At 28.9% G+C, this 16,392-nt stretch overlaps 1 protein-coding gene across 1 annotated transcript in view; it reads right to left on the bottom strand.

Moving 5' to 3' along the window:
• Positions 1 to 12,529: 12,529 nt before the first annotated feature.
• The window catches only part of LOC107452620 (uncharacterized), a 256,452-nt gene continuing 252,589 nt past the window's right edge, over positions 12,530 to 16,392 (bottom strand). Inside the window, exon 9 of the mRNA XM_016069155.3 lies at positions 12,530 to 15,229. Coding sequence (XP_015924641.1) covers positions 15,044 to 15,229 — 186 coding nt within the window. The 3' untranslated portion in view covers positions 12,530 to 15,043. The remainder of the gene's footprint in view (positions 15,230 to 16,392) is intronic.

Raw genomic sequence — 16,392 nt, forward strand, 5'->3', positions numbered from 1 at the left:
AACTGAGGAAAAGGGATTTGAATGAAGTTGAAACATAATTTTAATTAAGTAACGATAAATCAGAGACATTTTATAAAAGTTAAACAACAGATAAGCGTGTAATACTTTTTATAGAAATGATGATTGCTTCATAGTTTTATCTGAAAATCTGTAATTAAATTTAAAAAAAATACTACACGCTCAGTGATCGGAAAGATAGGTTTCTGTAGTTAAGAAAAGGTTTTTCGTTTATATATAATTAATCACAACTAAAATAAATACTTTATAACAAATATAATTAACTACAAGTTTTTTTAAAAAAATTAACTGATTACGAACTACTTTCGAAATGTAGCCATCTACTTAACTATATTTAAAAGATGAATTTAGCTGGAAGATTCAATATACACTCAGGTTCAAACTTAATAAAATAATAAAAAAAAACTTGAATATTATAAGAAAAGATTCTTAAAAACTGGTACTTATTAAAAAATTTTCTTTCAACCTTCAACTTTTTATGACTTCCTTGACAGTGAATATTAACAAAAAAAAAAAAAAATTTCAAAGTGACAGGCCTAAAATGCTTTTTAACATATTTTTATAAATTATTAAAATGTTATGTCAAGTTTGAGCCTAACAACTTTACTGGGGCATGTGACTTGCTCTGTCCCGTATAAAACGATAAACTAATTTATAAAAGTAAGTTGATCAGGCAGAGTTGCATTGCAAACTAAGTCTGACACAAAAAATTAAATATTTACCCAAAGTAGCTTAAAATATGGAAAAAAACATCAATTAAGGAATAACTAATTTCATATGCTATACTTTTACTCGCTAAATACTAATTACTGAATATATATACAGATATGAATTTTTAAAAAAAATCTTATTTTGTTCAAGAACACACTAAAAATAATTTTTACAGCAAGATAGTAAAAATAATAGTTTAAAATTAATGCTTTGCTTCGTTTTAGGACTCTAAATGTGGCTTTTTTATCACCTTGGTGAAAAAGCTCCGAAACTTATATGACCCAGTAGTGTTTTTGATTAGGATGTATCTTAAATTTAGATTTTTTTTAAAGCTTTATGTTTGGCAAAGTGTATATCCTTCAATAAATATAGTAAATGGTTGAAAAAAGTAATAGAGAGTAGATAACAAAATTTCATCTATTCCTAGTAAGTTACAATGGGTAAAATAAGAAGAAGAAAAAATTCCCACGGAATAATCAAAGAAAACGGAAAAATTATATGAAGATTTAAACAATGGTAGAAAAATAAAATCAATTTTTATTATTATTTATTCAGGTGACTTGTTTGACGATGTGAAAAATTTATATGATGCTAGTAAAGATGAATAATTTGCTTTTTGCTGGTCAGTCTGTCTTCTTACATATGCAAATTATCAGCATTCATTTATATGTATTATAGGATATGGATGTTTTAATGGTCTTGTCTGAAGACGAAAAGAATGCTTAATCTAAACATACATTATATTCTTTTTCTTCTGTATGTATACAAACTGCTTCTTTTCAACAAAATAGCTTTTTTTACTTTTCTTAGTCAAAAATATCCTAATAATTCTTATAACTGTTATGATTTCGTAATTGTTTTTTTTTCTATGACTATTTAAGTTTGTCAACGCGTTCTATTCTAATTAAGGAATTGGCATGGAATGCAAATATGAAGAAAAAGATACAGTTTTGTAAAAAAAAAAGCATTTGTTTTCTACTTTTTTAAACATTTGAAAAGTAACTCACTCCAATATACTACATTGTTTATGCATGCAAAAATGCATGGAGAGTTTTTCATTGATTTTAATAACTTTTATTAAAGTATAAAAAATTCACCAAATAAATTTTTATTGGTAAAATTTAATGTTTCTTTTAAAAAAAAATTAAGCTATTAGTTCGTTTTAAAGTTCAGGCAATTCTTTTAAACAAGATAGTTTATAGAGTTTAAAGTTGAAGTTTTGTTCCAAGTTTAAGATTTATTTTGGTAAAAGAGCTTTGAAAAACATCCTTAATGAAACATTTCTATCAGACAGTTTTTCACACACATAAGACTTGGCATAATCCAGCTTAGTGGTTCTCAAAACTTTTTATTTCCATGCCCTTTTAATATCATTATTAAAGTTCAATGCCTAATATACTTTCTTTTTGAATATTTAAAAAATTAGTTAAACTTTTATGCTGTTACTGAGGAGCAGGTAGTAATGCGATATATAATAATAAAAAGTAGTAAAATGTTACTACTGAATCAGTAGAAAATTTTTAACAGTACAACTATTTTTTAGTTTTAAAAAAATCAAGTTATTTCATATATCAAATCATTTTTCTCAATTTCTTTGAAAAGTAAACGACTGGTTTGTTGACACTACCTGTTCTGTTGACATAAAATGATGATAGAATTTTTATAACTAGTGGGCTGCACCCAGAGGCGTATCTATGGAAGGAAGCGCCTATGGCAAATCTCCCACTGGCGCCCTTCCTAAAATATTTATAATCTCTTTTTTTATGCGATGCGAAATAAAAGCGTTGTTTGAAGTATTTAAGCCTTTTGGCAATATTGCAAAAAAGAGCCGCGGTGGCTCAGGGGATAGAGCATTCACCTTCCAACGAGGTGAGCCGGGTTCGATTCCCAGCGATGACTGCTCGACACGATTTCCGTATCCGGCTTGCACCTACCACGGTGCTGACGTAAAATATCCTCTTTGACGGATCATTGGTTACCCTTGCCGCCAGACTAACCGCGGGAGGCTTTCGTGATCCTCCTCTCCATGTAACGCAAATGCGGATTAGTTCAATCAAAAAAGTGGTCCGCGAAAGCAAATTTCTCCAAAATGCTCGATACAGGCGTTCTCTTGTCTTCTGAATCGGGTTCAAAATTACAAGGCTACGAAGTTGGACATCAGCAGTCGCAAACTCAAACAATTGGATCGGCTGTTCAACAACGTTTATAAAATTTTCCAAAAAGATTGCAACGCAATTTTTTTTAATAGATTAATAAATAAATAAAAATTAACTACAACAATAAAATTATCTCTTTTTAATTATAATGCATTCAAGTGTGTTCGAAATCAGCATTAGTTAGAAATAAAAAAAAAGTCTGCTTTATCATATTTAAAGAAGATTCTCTTGCGTTTCTTCAACTGTCAATAACAATTCTAACAATTTGTTTAATTAAGCAACAAATACAATTAGGTAACAAAAATACGCACGCACAACAAATGTCTCTGAATTAAAGAAGAACTATAACATAACCAGACGATTACCCATTATTTTCAAAATTTAAACTGAATAAAATTAATTGTTTTTAGAAATAATCATGCTTTGCTAATACCAAAACAATAAAATCATCCAGATATAACAAATTCATTAAAGATCACAGTGTAAATAATTACGATTTGTTATGACAATTACAAATAAAATAGCTACAATCAAATTTTATAACTTCGTTAGCTTTTTATTTACAAAAAACCGATGGTCTTAATATAATTAAATTTTACAAACATTATATAATAACCGATAATAAGAAAAAATATACGTATAGTAATTAATACAGAACTCTAGACAAAATAGCGACAATAATACATTCTTTAATGAGAAATAAATTAGAGGAAGTTGACGTCTTAGTTTAAGAATATCTAGAAATAATTGATTTTTTAACAGTGAAAAAAAAAAGGCAAAAAGTTAAGAAATAGACCCAAAAAAAAAATCAAATTATGAAAAATTTTCTTCGCATCAGAATGGAACAAATTAGAGAGAAAGCAGAAAAAAATTAAACAGATTTGAATCACAAGTTTGTAGACGTTCGGTGCGCAAAAAAATAAATAAATAAACGGACTACCCTGATAACTTTTGGTATAATAATCAGATCTTCACGTTCTTCTCATGTCAATGGTTCAAGGAGGTGACTTAAAATATGCTAATTAATAAGTGCAGGGACAATATTTCAAGTTACGAAATCAGACACTAAAACGTACTTTCTCTGAATAAACATGCCATTTTTTTGACTGATTTGGATTTCTGTACCCGTAAGTATTGGGGGTAGTCACAATATGAGAAGTAACTCGAGAGCTTTTCAATCGAATTTTAAAAAAATTTTCCCATAACTATAAAGGTCCTTTGTTAAAAAATATCTTTTCGTAAATATTTATTATTTTATTTATAATAGTCGTAAAAAAATTCAATTGTTAGATGTACATTTTTTACATTGTTTTAAAAAATACTACATTTTAGCGAAATTGATCAAATAGTCAAATTTATAGTCAAATAGTCAAATTTATAGTCAATAGTCAAAATAGAAATCAAATTTTAAATATCCGACTTTTTTTTAATTCTATTTCTCAGGAATCCTAACTCCATATTCAAACAACATGAATTTAGACCAACCTGTAGAACAGGGAAAAAAACTTTTTTTAAAAAAATAATCAAAATTAATTAGCTTTAAAATTTGCTTTTTAGGAAGAAGAGAAATATAAGTGATTGGAATATTTGAGGAAAAGAGGGCTTTTTTTTGTATCTTTATGAAAATACATTATAAGAATGCGTATACTTCATTATTTAACAAGGTCTAATTTTTCAATATTTAAAATGCTTATTGTTTTTTTTTATATTCTTAAAATAAGGATAATTATTTAATGAAAAATAATTATTGTGATTGTTACTTTATTGATTTTTTTTTCAAGTAATATAATATGTAGTGATATAAACATAATGTAAGTGATATGTATTGTAAAAGACTTATAAAATTAAAAAAAAAGTAATTATTTAATCTAATTTTTCTTCTCTTTTTTTTTTTGAAAAGGGAAGAAAATTGTAATCTGAAATAAAATAAAAGATATAGGGGAAAGAAAGATGACAAACTTTTGCACCCGAGATGCTATGGAAGCGTGTTCCATAACTCGAAGAAAGGTTGATAAATATTAAATAAATGTAATTTAAAAGTACAAAACAAACATGTCTTTATGAATTAAAAAAAATCAATTTGTAAGTAAAAGGATTATTGAAACTTACACTTAAAGCTTTGTTCCTTAATATAACCCTTCAAAGAAAAGAAGGAAAAAAAACAAGTGGTTAAACTCAAAATCTATCTATTTATGAATAGAAAGAGAAACATTTATCGGTTGTTGGAAACTATTTGCTGAACGTAATGAATGTTACGTAATAAACGCAAAATTATTTACTTATCGCAATTATTTTTCAGGAAAATTAAGAAAATATATTCCCTCTAACATTAGAAATTTTAACATTCGTTGCTTTTTTTATTACATATTATTTATAATTATAATGCATTAACGAGTATTTAATTATACAATATATAATTATTAATACAAAAAATCTATGTGCATATTAAATGTACTGTCATAAAACAGTAACAATAAAAACTAAAAAATATTATAAATTCTAATTTATAGCATTAAAAGGAGGGAGAGCAAATGTCCCACTCGATCTACACATACAGAGATGCTAACTTGCAACTTAATGGGGAACTTCTTTCTAGTGGTAGCAAAATTTATGTTTTGATGTTTTATTCTTGGTTTATGTAAATCTGATTTAAAATTATATTTTCCGCCACTACGTATGTATAATTCGAAATTTTCCATGAAATACAATTTTACTCCAGTTACCTTGTGGTAAGAATTTCAAATTTTACCAATATCATCTAAAATTTTGCAAGGTTTAGTTTTTAACTCTCTACCACTTAATAAAATATTTCGGAGAAATCTTACATCCCTGCATATCGACATCATTTCTAGAAAATATAACGAACGCATATAACGGTATTAATAATTTAAGTATAATGCATTAATTTAAATATTTAGGAAATGATTACTTACAATCAAAGAAAATCCTTGTAGTACACGTTGTTTTCTTAAATCTATGAACCAACTATAAAAGTCCAGAAGCTGCATCAAAATAGATTATAAAAATCTAAAGACTTTAAATATTTGATTTTCTTGGCTTTAATCTTGAAACATTAACTAAAACGAGCAGAATTTTTTGTATGAGCACCTAACTACTTATAACGCCTGCCCTTTATTTTTCAAAATAGTGGAAAGTATTCATTATTAAATCGTTCCATTGGTTTAAATTATTTGTAGAGCGAGTCATCAGAGGAACCTCCTATTTTTAGTATTTCACACTTTAGTGGCGGTGATTCCCACCATGGGTGGTAAAAATCTCCTGTTGAGGAAGAATTTACGTTAATTTATAGAAGGGGCTCTACTTGAAATCTATTCAGCAAATTCCGAAAACGTTTTTCAAAGAGATTTTAACCCCTGATAAAATTTAAGATTTACAAGCATTTCACTACAGAATAATTAGTCTAAGCAAGACTGGGACACCCCATGGTTTTCACATCTCTCTGTCCTCTGGTCATCACCATCTTGCCATCTGGTTTTTCTGCCTGAAGGGGTTCCAAAGTTTCTTTCGTTCGCCTTTCATTTTTTTTAGTCTGTTGTACTACTAATTTTTTCATATAGATAAATATTTTAAATTTAAAGATTCAGCTTATATTATTATAATTTATATTTAACGTATAGCATTTTCAATTACACATAAATAATATCAAATAATCTAAGTAGAAAAGCATTTTTTCCAAATAAATTATTTTAAATTTAATTGACTGTTTAAGTAAACTATTTTAGATAAACGAAATCAATAAATATTATTTTTAGGAATTGTTTTCTGTTTTTATCATCTTATTATAAAAAAGGACACGATTTTAAACAAATACGCTATGTATTGCCGAGGAAAAAGGCATTGACTTATATCTATATATTTGCTACTCAAGAGCTATAACATCATACATAGTACTGCAATACACATTCAATACAATTCTACAATATACATTCTTAATGCTAGTACATATTCCATACTTTTGTAATCTAAATTATGTTATTAAGTTAATTATTTTACTTTTATATGTAACCATGATTTTTTGTGGCTATTTTAGTGTTGTTTTTTTTTTCCCTTGTGCAATATTATAGTTTGACTCTGAGTTACAGTTTCAATAAAGTCTTATAAATAATGTCTTGCTTGTTTATAATATTGGGAACTTCAATATTTATAACTCTTACTCGTGAATAACCCATCTGAATGAACATTATTAAACTGTTTATTTTATCATCGTTTATACCTGGAAAAAAAAAATTTTTTTTTTTCGTTTTCCTCAAAAAATTTCACGTTAAGTTTGTGCTTTATTTTTCGTTTTTAGTAGAAAAAATGAAATTAATAATGCACTAAAAAAATATAATAAATAAAATTCCCTGTAATTTTCTATAATAAATAATGAGCTTACATTTTGTCTTTTCATTTTATCAGCGATAACTTAAATTCTTTCTATTACAGCTTTGACGTATCGTGATGCAATAAGAAGCTACATTTTAGAAAAAAAATAAGTTTAAATTCCTTTTAATTTAAATATGGGAGCCGCGATGGCTCAGGGGATAGAGCGTTCGCCTTGCAATGAGGCGAACCGAGTTCGAATCCCAGTTGATACGAATTCCGCACCCGGCTTGCACCGACCACAGTGCTGACGTGAAATATCAAGGAAATATCCTCAGTTGTAGACGGATCATGGGTTAAAGTTCCCTTCCCGTCAGGCTAACCGTGGGAGATTCTCGTGGTCTTCCTCTCCATGTAACGCAAATGCGGGTTAGCTCCACGAAGGCAAATTTCTCCCATTTCTCGATATAGGAGTTCCCTTGTCTTCTGGATTGGGTTCAAAATTACAAGGCTACGGAATTAGGTCGGCTGTTCAACGACGGTTATAAAATTAAATATGGGGCTAAAAGTCTTTTTGTCAAAGGATTTTGATCGACATTAAATCTTAAATATTTAGGAAATTCTCTGAAATTAAAAATATTTTTATTGGAAAGTATCAAAAAGTTAGTAAAGAGAGTTATAATTATAATTATTAAAAACTCTGCATTATTCTTTAAATTACGATATTATAATTAAAATTTGGTTTTTGCCGAAATCATCGTAAATATAATAGTAGAAAAGAAAAAGCTACTTTTAATTACTGATTTATTTTAGTATTTATCTTGAATGTATTCATGAATATATGTTTTTTTTATTTATTTCGAATCCTCTGTTGCTCAACTTGAAAGTATAATGAAAGAAAAAGTGTCTAGTGAATGAATGCAGAAACGTGTATGAATTGTTATTACACAGACGTCAAGTTGTTTAAAAAGAGGGGGTATGTGGAATGTTTTTTCTTCTTCTTATTTCCCCCATTTTTTTTTAATGTTGAATCCAATATAACAACTTAGATTTCCCGCGCTTTTCGAGTTATGTAAAAGCGCTGGAAACCTTGGCCCTCCTATTATCTCTAACTGAGGTGGTCTATGAGTTTTCAAACGAAGTTATTAAAAAAATGAAAAACAGTGGGAGGTTAAAATTGTTTAACGCTCGTCACCTACTTTGTTTTTATTATTAGCGGTTCCCTTTCATATTTCACTCCCCCAGTTATAAAAAGAGTTCCTCGAAAGACCTCGATGTCTTCTTTTCGAGCCCTCGAGGAAAGGTTAAATGTTGGATGCTTTTTTTAATTCTGCCATAACTTGAAAAAAAAATTAGTAAAATTTTTAATTAAAAAAATAATCGTTGATGTTGATTGATTTTGCGCCTTTTTGAAATAATGCGCCCATGGCATTCGCCATACTTGCCATACCCTAGATACGCCACTGGCTGCACCCCCTGCTCGCTAACGCTTGCCAACCCCCGAAAATTGCTACGCAATCTTATATGGTTTGCTTCGCAAACCAGGCTTGCTTCGCTCGCTACTAACTTAGGTACATTGCAAATGCACAAAATTCTAAGTATTCAAAACAATCATTCCATATAACAACTTTTTTTTTAAAAAAAAATTACATCTTTTTAGTAAATACTAAGTCATTTAAATAAATTTGAATTCAAATAAATGACATGTAATTCATTAAACCTATTAGAAATGTGCTATAGTATAAAATCTTAAAGCGTAACAGCACGACTGAGACTCATTTTTCAATGAATAACTAATAACAATAATAAAACAAATAAATTCGTGATATAAATCGAAAATCGTCAAATAAATTCGTAATATATAAATTCGCGAAAAAAAGCGCTTTCGACAAAATACTAAAATGGAGATCTATCGACAAAGACTACTCACTTCTGCCTAGCTTAATAGTATGAGATTGCCGCAGCTGATAATGCTCTCTCTGGTTATTTCAGTTTCCGCTTTTAAAAGCGCTATATGTAGAGCCACCTCAGCTAGATTTGGCATGTGACATTTTTAGCGGTAATCATTGGTCGATTTTCTAGCGTTGCCATTCGGGGAGTTGTAATGAGGCTTTTTTTTGTCGCCGTGTAAGAGAAATATATGGATGGGTGATCGTGTAAAGCTAAGGGTGGTGGCGCTAGTGGTAAAATTGCTCTTTCAAGACTTCCGGGTTACTGCTTCCGATATATTTTTACGCCGCAGATTGAAAAAACACGCCATCATATTATTGCATCATATCTTTTGCAGTATTTCACATGTACCGAGTTCTTTCCTTCAGCCTTTAAACTTCAGCATTATCATATTAATATTATAATCATTAGAATATTTTCTAATTAGGCTAACTTAAAAAGATATTTTTGGCGACATTTTATTCAAATGTAGCCAAATAAGGGATAAAATACAAAACATGGCAAACTTTAAGAATTATTCACAATGAGATATTAACTTTCCAAAAATTTTTTTTGGCCTTACGACCTCTGAGAATCAATACATTTCTGAAAGCTCGTATGAATGGCACAATTATGTTTAGATTTGAACCCAAATTACAATAACAAAACTGCATAGAATATTAGGCTTGTTCACACATCGCCTCGTAGTCATAACATAAGCGGAGGAATACACCGGAAATTTTCTAAATTTCTTCCGGTTTAAGGACGCTTGTTATTGTTTACATTAGATCACCCATCCATGTATAGATATTTCGTATGAAGAAATCTTACATCTTATATGACACCCGGAGAAGAGTGTCATATAACTTTATAAGTGGAGTCAAAATAAAGTTAAATGAAGTCTCACAATAAAGTCAAATTGTCAATTTTTTAATGAGACTCCACTTCCAAAATTTACTAAGCAGTTATACAAATAAGTGGAAAGTGGCCTTCATTTTTTCAGAAAAATTTTTTAAGTTAATAATCAATCCTATTAAACTGACTGATCTAAGCAATTTCTAGTATTTATAATAAGCAAAATGTTGCTCGCTCCTTAGCGGAAAAAAAGGACCACCCTGAATAACTTTTGAGCTAACAATCGGATTTTCTCGTTCTAGGACTCAATATTAATGGCTCTATGGGCGACCTTAAGTATGCTAATTAATATGAGCAGAAGATTTTTAAGTTACGAAATCAAACAGAAAAACGCACCTTATCTGAATAAACATAAATTTTTTTTTTGTTGATGGACTCGGATTTCTGACCTCCAAAATATAGGTGGTAGCCACAATCTGAAAAACATGGCCCCAATAGTTTGGTCAAGAGAGCGCTAGAAAGTTAGGACTCCTTCATGTTAATAATTTTACTTTTTGCATTAGAGAACTTTTAAAGCGAATTGAAATTTTTTACGCACAATTATAAAATTCAGTCACGCAACTATGCAAAAAAAAACTTTTAGTAAATATTTATTATTGCTATTTAAGAATGGTCGAAGAAATTTTGAATTGTATAGTATAAAATTTTTTGCATTATTTTAAAGTATGTAATTTTGCATGGCAAAATACAAAATTTGAACGAAATTAGTCTTAATTGGATTACAAAATAGGTCAGATACTGAAAATTTTATTTTTCAGGAACAATTAAACCGATTTTGCTCAAATTTTGTATTTTGGCATGTAAAATTACAAACTTTAAAATGATGAAAAAAAATTGTATACCTTACCATTCAAAATTATTCCGACCATTCTTAAATAATATAATAAAGTATAATGAATATTTACTATAAGTTAATAAGTTATTTCTTTTACATGGAATTCTTTTTGGATAAACGAACTTAATAATTGTGTGTAAAAATTTTTCAATTCGCTTAGAGAGTTCATGAGATCTAGCGAAATACGCAAAAAGTAAAATTAACGTTAAGGGGTCCAAAATTAGGAGCTCTTTTCTGACCATACTTTAGGACCATAATTCCCAGACTGTGGCTACCCCCCTATGTTTTGGGGTCAGAAATTCGAATCCGTCAAAATTCGAACCATCCATTTTAATTATGGAGCCAAAATGGCTGAGGCATTGAAATGCCACTGGTGATTTCTTGAAACCTATGCATTTTCAGATTGATGGGTACCAGCTTGTCTGAGAAATAAAGCTGGCTAGTGATCAAAATCGAGCACATTATCTCTACATGATTGCAAAATGGTGGTGCATTAACTTTTCTGACACTCCTGTCTAGACATTGGGCTATTGCAAGAATAATTTAGTCATTTTCATATAATGGTAATAAAAATCATTTTAAGTCAAATTTATTAAATCAAGAATGACACATCAAAGCACAAATTTTGCTATAAATAAAAATTAAATCCTTCCAGAAAACTAGAATGTTGGTAGCTATGATGATAATCCTAGTGGTAGGAACAGTGCACAAAGTGAACAGTTATTAATTCTTGAATCTTAAAATACCATCATACTGTTCGGAAATTTAAAAAAAGATTTATTATCTCATGATTTTAAATATAATTTCCCCTAGAGCTTGTGGGTGTATCTTGGCAATGAAATTTAAAATATAAGTGATCATGCTTATGCACTATAATGTGTCAAATATGATGAAAATCAAAAAGAGATGCAAAAAATAAGACATGTGTTTTTAAGATGTATAATTAACCAGGGTAGAAAAAAAAATAGAGTGTCAGCAGATTTATGTGGGCAAAATTTTTACCAAACATTAAATATATGCATATGCATAAAAAAATCTTTTTAACTTCCTTAATAGCTGAATGAAAAAATTAGAATTCTGAGTATCAAATAACATCATTGCTTTTTCTTAGTGTGGGGTTTCATCAGTCTTAATTAAAAGTTTTGATTGTTCAAATCAAATATAACTCTTCTTGTTTTGAAATTATTTGCTTTGTCCATCAATAGATGAGAGAATTATGAAAGTTAATATTAATAGAAGAATAAAGAGATATTGAATTCCTATTTAATACGGACCCACTTTTAGAAAAATGAAAGTCCTGGATTCCAAACACTTATAATTTCCTAAGTCTAGAGGAATCACAGAATATATTCTTGCAAATAAATTAAAAATGTAATATGCATGCATAAAATACCAGCTAAACATCCGTCATTGTAATCCCTAGCTAAAAAAAGAATAGGGACTTTTCAAACCGTAATTTATAGTTTTATTTGACTCTCGTAGAAATTATGATTCTTATTCACATAAAGGCACCATAATGCAAAGAATAACAAATTATTTGCCTAATTTCATGAATGAAATAATATACATTGTAATAAATAAAGATAATTGTGACCAATATATTGTGTCCATATTTATTTTAATTAAAGAAAACACAACACTATTGAAGAGTAAATTATTATATTATTTTGTCCTATCATCAATGTACAGGGAAAATTATCTCTGAAACACACTGTCATTACACATATTGCATGCCCAAAGGGCCTATATATCTGATATAAATTTACAAGATGCCCAAGTAGCATCTGTATTTCAGATCATTTCATATTGCATAATGAATTCACACATTCCAGATAGTGCAACTTTTTATTAGATGCATTACCTTCTTTCGTTTTTGCCAAAAGGGCTCAGATCATTTTTGTAATACTGTCAACTCTGTCAAATATTTATATTTACAATCTCAGATACTACTCAAAAAATGATACTGAAAATTTGTTCTTCAAATATAACAGAAAATATAACATATGAATTACAATAGATGAAAAAGGAGATTCACTGTCGCTTACAATAGCATTTAACTAGAGTTTACAATTGTTTCTTTTTAATCTAGGTAACACTTTCAAAACTGATAAACCTAGTTTCAGATCAAAGTATTTAATCATCACAAACATACATTGAACTTGGTTTTTAAGAGTAACCTATCTATTAGCATTAAATATGGCGAACATGAGAATAATGTCATTCATAATGGCAGTGCAATAGTTCTGCAGCAGGACTTAAATACACAGCGAATAAGAGAGCACCTTCTTCGAAATTGATGAAGAAACTAAAGGACAGTAAAAAATTCAATACAAAACACATTCCCAGATTTGTTTTATTACTAATGGCACTGATGACATCGCTATTCTAAAATAGAGTGAACAATCCCACTTGGTAATTTCATTAGTAAATCAAATGGAATAATGGTTTTAATAATCGGTCATATGCATTAATGACAAAAATGCTTGAAGTGATAGATATATATTTCCTGAAAATCTTTTGTTTAAGTCAATTTAAATTATGAGAAGTGGTAAAAGTTGCTATAAAATTTAACAACCTCAGAGAATGAGGTTAGCTTTTTATTGGCTATGGCTTAATGGTAACATAATAAATCTGAAAATGAACAATTGTGCTAAAGATACAAAGGGACAAACATTTTTGCCCTAAGTTAAGCACTTTGTACTTTACAACTTTAAATAAACCACAATTTAAATTTAAAACAAAACTCATTCAAAAATAAGTTTGATGCAAAGTGACTGAGTCATTAAAAGACAATGGAGTTCCACATTTACCTGTAAAGCCAGACCTATAGCCAGTTAAAATTATAAGGAAAGTGTTAATATTTTCTCATAAGTTATAAATCTAAGGACATAGTGGTGAGCTACAGTATTTATTATAATTATATATATTATTTCCAACATGCTTCGAAAATATGTATTTCACAGCATTCTGACAATTAATTACATAATATTAATTTGTTTTTATCTACTCTGTATTTTAAATGTACAATATCAATTTATTCCTAGAATGGAATAGCTGCCACAAATTTTTCTTCCTCTCAATCAAGAGAGTACCTAAACAAACAGATAAAAATTTATTAAAAATTTTGTTCCCCAATTTGTGCATGAACTACCAAAATTTAATCACCTACTAGTTTTTACTTTTCAGCAAGCTTTGAGCTGTTTATAAAGAGAGTTTGAAAAAGTGGATGTATGCAGTTTTTTTAAAATATGTTACTCTAAATATAAATAAATAAATAAAATAACAGGAATTATTAAGAAAATTAAAAAAAAAGAAATACTACAAGCAATAAAATAAGTATAATTTAAAATCCTAAGTTAAGTTATAAATGTTAAAATTTCAAATCCCATTATGAACATTTTCTTAGATTAATATTTTCTCACAAGTTAAATAGCATCTTTTGAAACTACATTTACTTTTCCCTTATGAAAAAGAAATGTAATTTACAAAACTTTTAAAATAATAAGTTGAATTAAAACTATAAAATGTTCTTAAAACACAATTTCATAACATAATAAATTTTATAGATATAAAAATAAAAAAAGTTAAATAAAATAAACAGCTGCTAATAGTTATGGCTGAAAAAAGTAAGTAATATATATTCAGTGCAGGATATTATATTAGGCTAAACGGGTAGAAGCCTAGGATCCTGAGGTCAGTGGGTTTCAAAAATCACCAGTTGTTATTTTTTTTAGAAACATTGGACATAGGTCCCATTACCTTTATTAACTTAGAACCTCATTAAGCTTAAACATGGCTCTGAACACATTTTTAAATACATAATTTACACAGTTGATCAAGTTAATGAATGCAGCTGATAAGTAATTCTTTTTTAGGAACTTGCTCAGCCCAGCTATCACTGTGATGCCTGATTCGCTCAAATACCAAAAGGATGACCAAATGCACATCTCTGGTTTCTGTCGTTTGATAGAAGAATCTGCCCCCAAAAATTAACTGAACCAAAATATTCTGAAGTAGAGGAGTCATCATACACAAAGAAATTAGCTATTTGATAAGCTTCTGTAGTAAGGACCCAAACAGGTACTTTTATTTGGTAGGGAGCTATGGTTTGGGACCAGGGACATTGAAGATTAATGCAATACAATATGTTTAAGTATCAGGAATTTAGTAATGAAGATATCTCATGTTGAATGTCTTTAAGTTCTTGGATCTTTTGAGCCAGTCGTTGATTTAGTTGTTCTAATGCACCTTTTTTGGCCTTGTTGCTTGACTTAGTTGTGTCTAGCTGTTCCTGCAGCCGACTAACACTGCTTCTTAAGCCTTCATTGTCTGCTAACAAAACCTAAAATAAAAATTTATAGACTTAAAAAAAAATGGATGTAAGTATGAGAACCACAATTGCATCTACACATTGTTACAACCTTTGAATGCTGCTACAAAATAAACCAATCACTTCATGTTAATTTTATTAATTTCATGTTAATTTTTATTTACTTATTTTTGTTTCTTTTCTTGAAAAAGTTGGGATGAATAAAAACAATGCTGCATTTGGTATATGAAAGCTTAAAAAGTTTTTAATTTAATAAATCAGAGTTTAACGCTTTTAAGTACAAAGTATAATACAGTCGTCCCCACTTAATCGGATAATCGAATAACCTGCTTATACGAATAAAATTTCATGGAACCAAATCATTTTATATGAAACTAATGTTAAACTTCCCCGTTTAAACGGTTATTTGTTGCTTTTTGATCCTGCTTAATTGCATAAAGAAGTGGTACTGAAATGAAAAATTTTTTTTTATTTTTGAGAAATGTTTCACCAGCTAAAATAGAATTTCCCTTTTTCAGTTAAGATAAAGATACAAGGTGGTCACTTCAATAGGGATTTCTTATTCATTAGGAGGTATTTGGGGTAAAGTTGAAAAATTAATCAAATCCTGCTGCCAGTTATACATTGAAATAAACGAAGGGGGTTCTACCCCTCTTTGACTTACTTCACTCACACATCATTTAGAATGTAAAAAAAGGTACAGAGTGATTTGTTTTTAGGTCAAGACTTGTGGGCCCCTCCTGATGCACTACTAGCTTTAATAAGAAAAAGTTTCAAAAACCTAATACACAAGTGCAAATAGTGTCTTTCTCTTAAAATAGTAGAATAATTGCTTAATCCAGTGAATAATTTTGAGTTGGTTACAAGTTGAGTGCGAAAAGGAATGATTTAAATCAATCGGAAGAAAGCAAAACAATGAATCTCAGAAGAAATAAATTTTGAAAAAATCACTAACTAAAATAGTGCATTAATTTGGATTTTCTCAAGTTTCGAAGATTAAAAAAAAAGTAGTAGGAAAAAAAAAAATTCTGAATGTGTTTGAAAGGAATACGCACAAGTCATGAAAATTTTAGTAGAAACTAAAAGGCAATATCTAATTTTATTAACGGGTATAAAAAACAGTCTTCAATTACAGAAATTTTCGGATGGGACCAAATAATATTTTAGTTCCTACA

Source organism: Parasteatoda tepidariorum, chromosome 11 (assembly GCF_982258835.1).
Source record: "Parasteatoda tepidariorum strain Cologne lab strain chromosome 11, Ptep-v5.0, whole genome shotgun sequence".
NCBI lineage: Eukaryota > Metazoa > Arthropoda > Arachnida > Araneae > Theridiidae > Parasteatoda > Parasteatoda tepidariorum.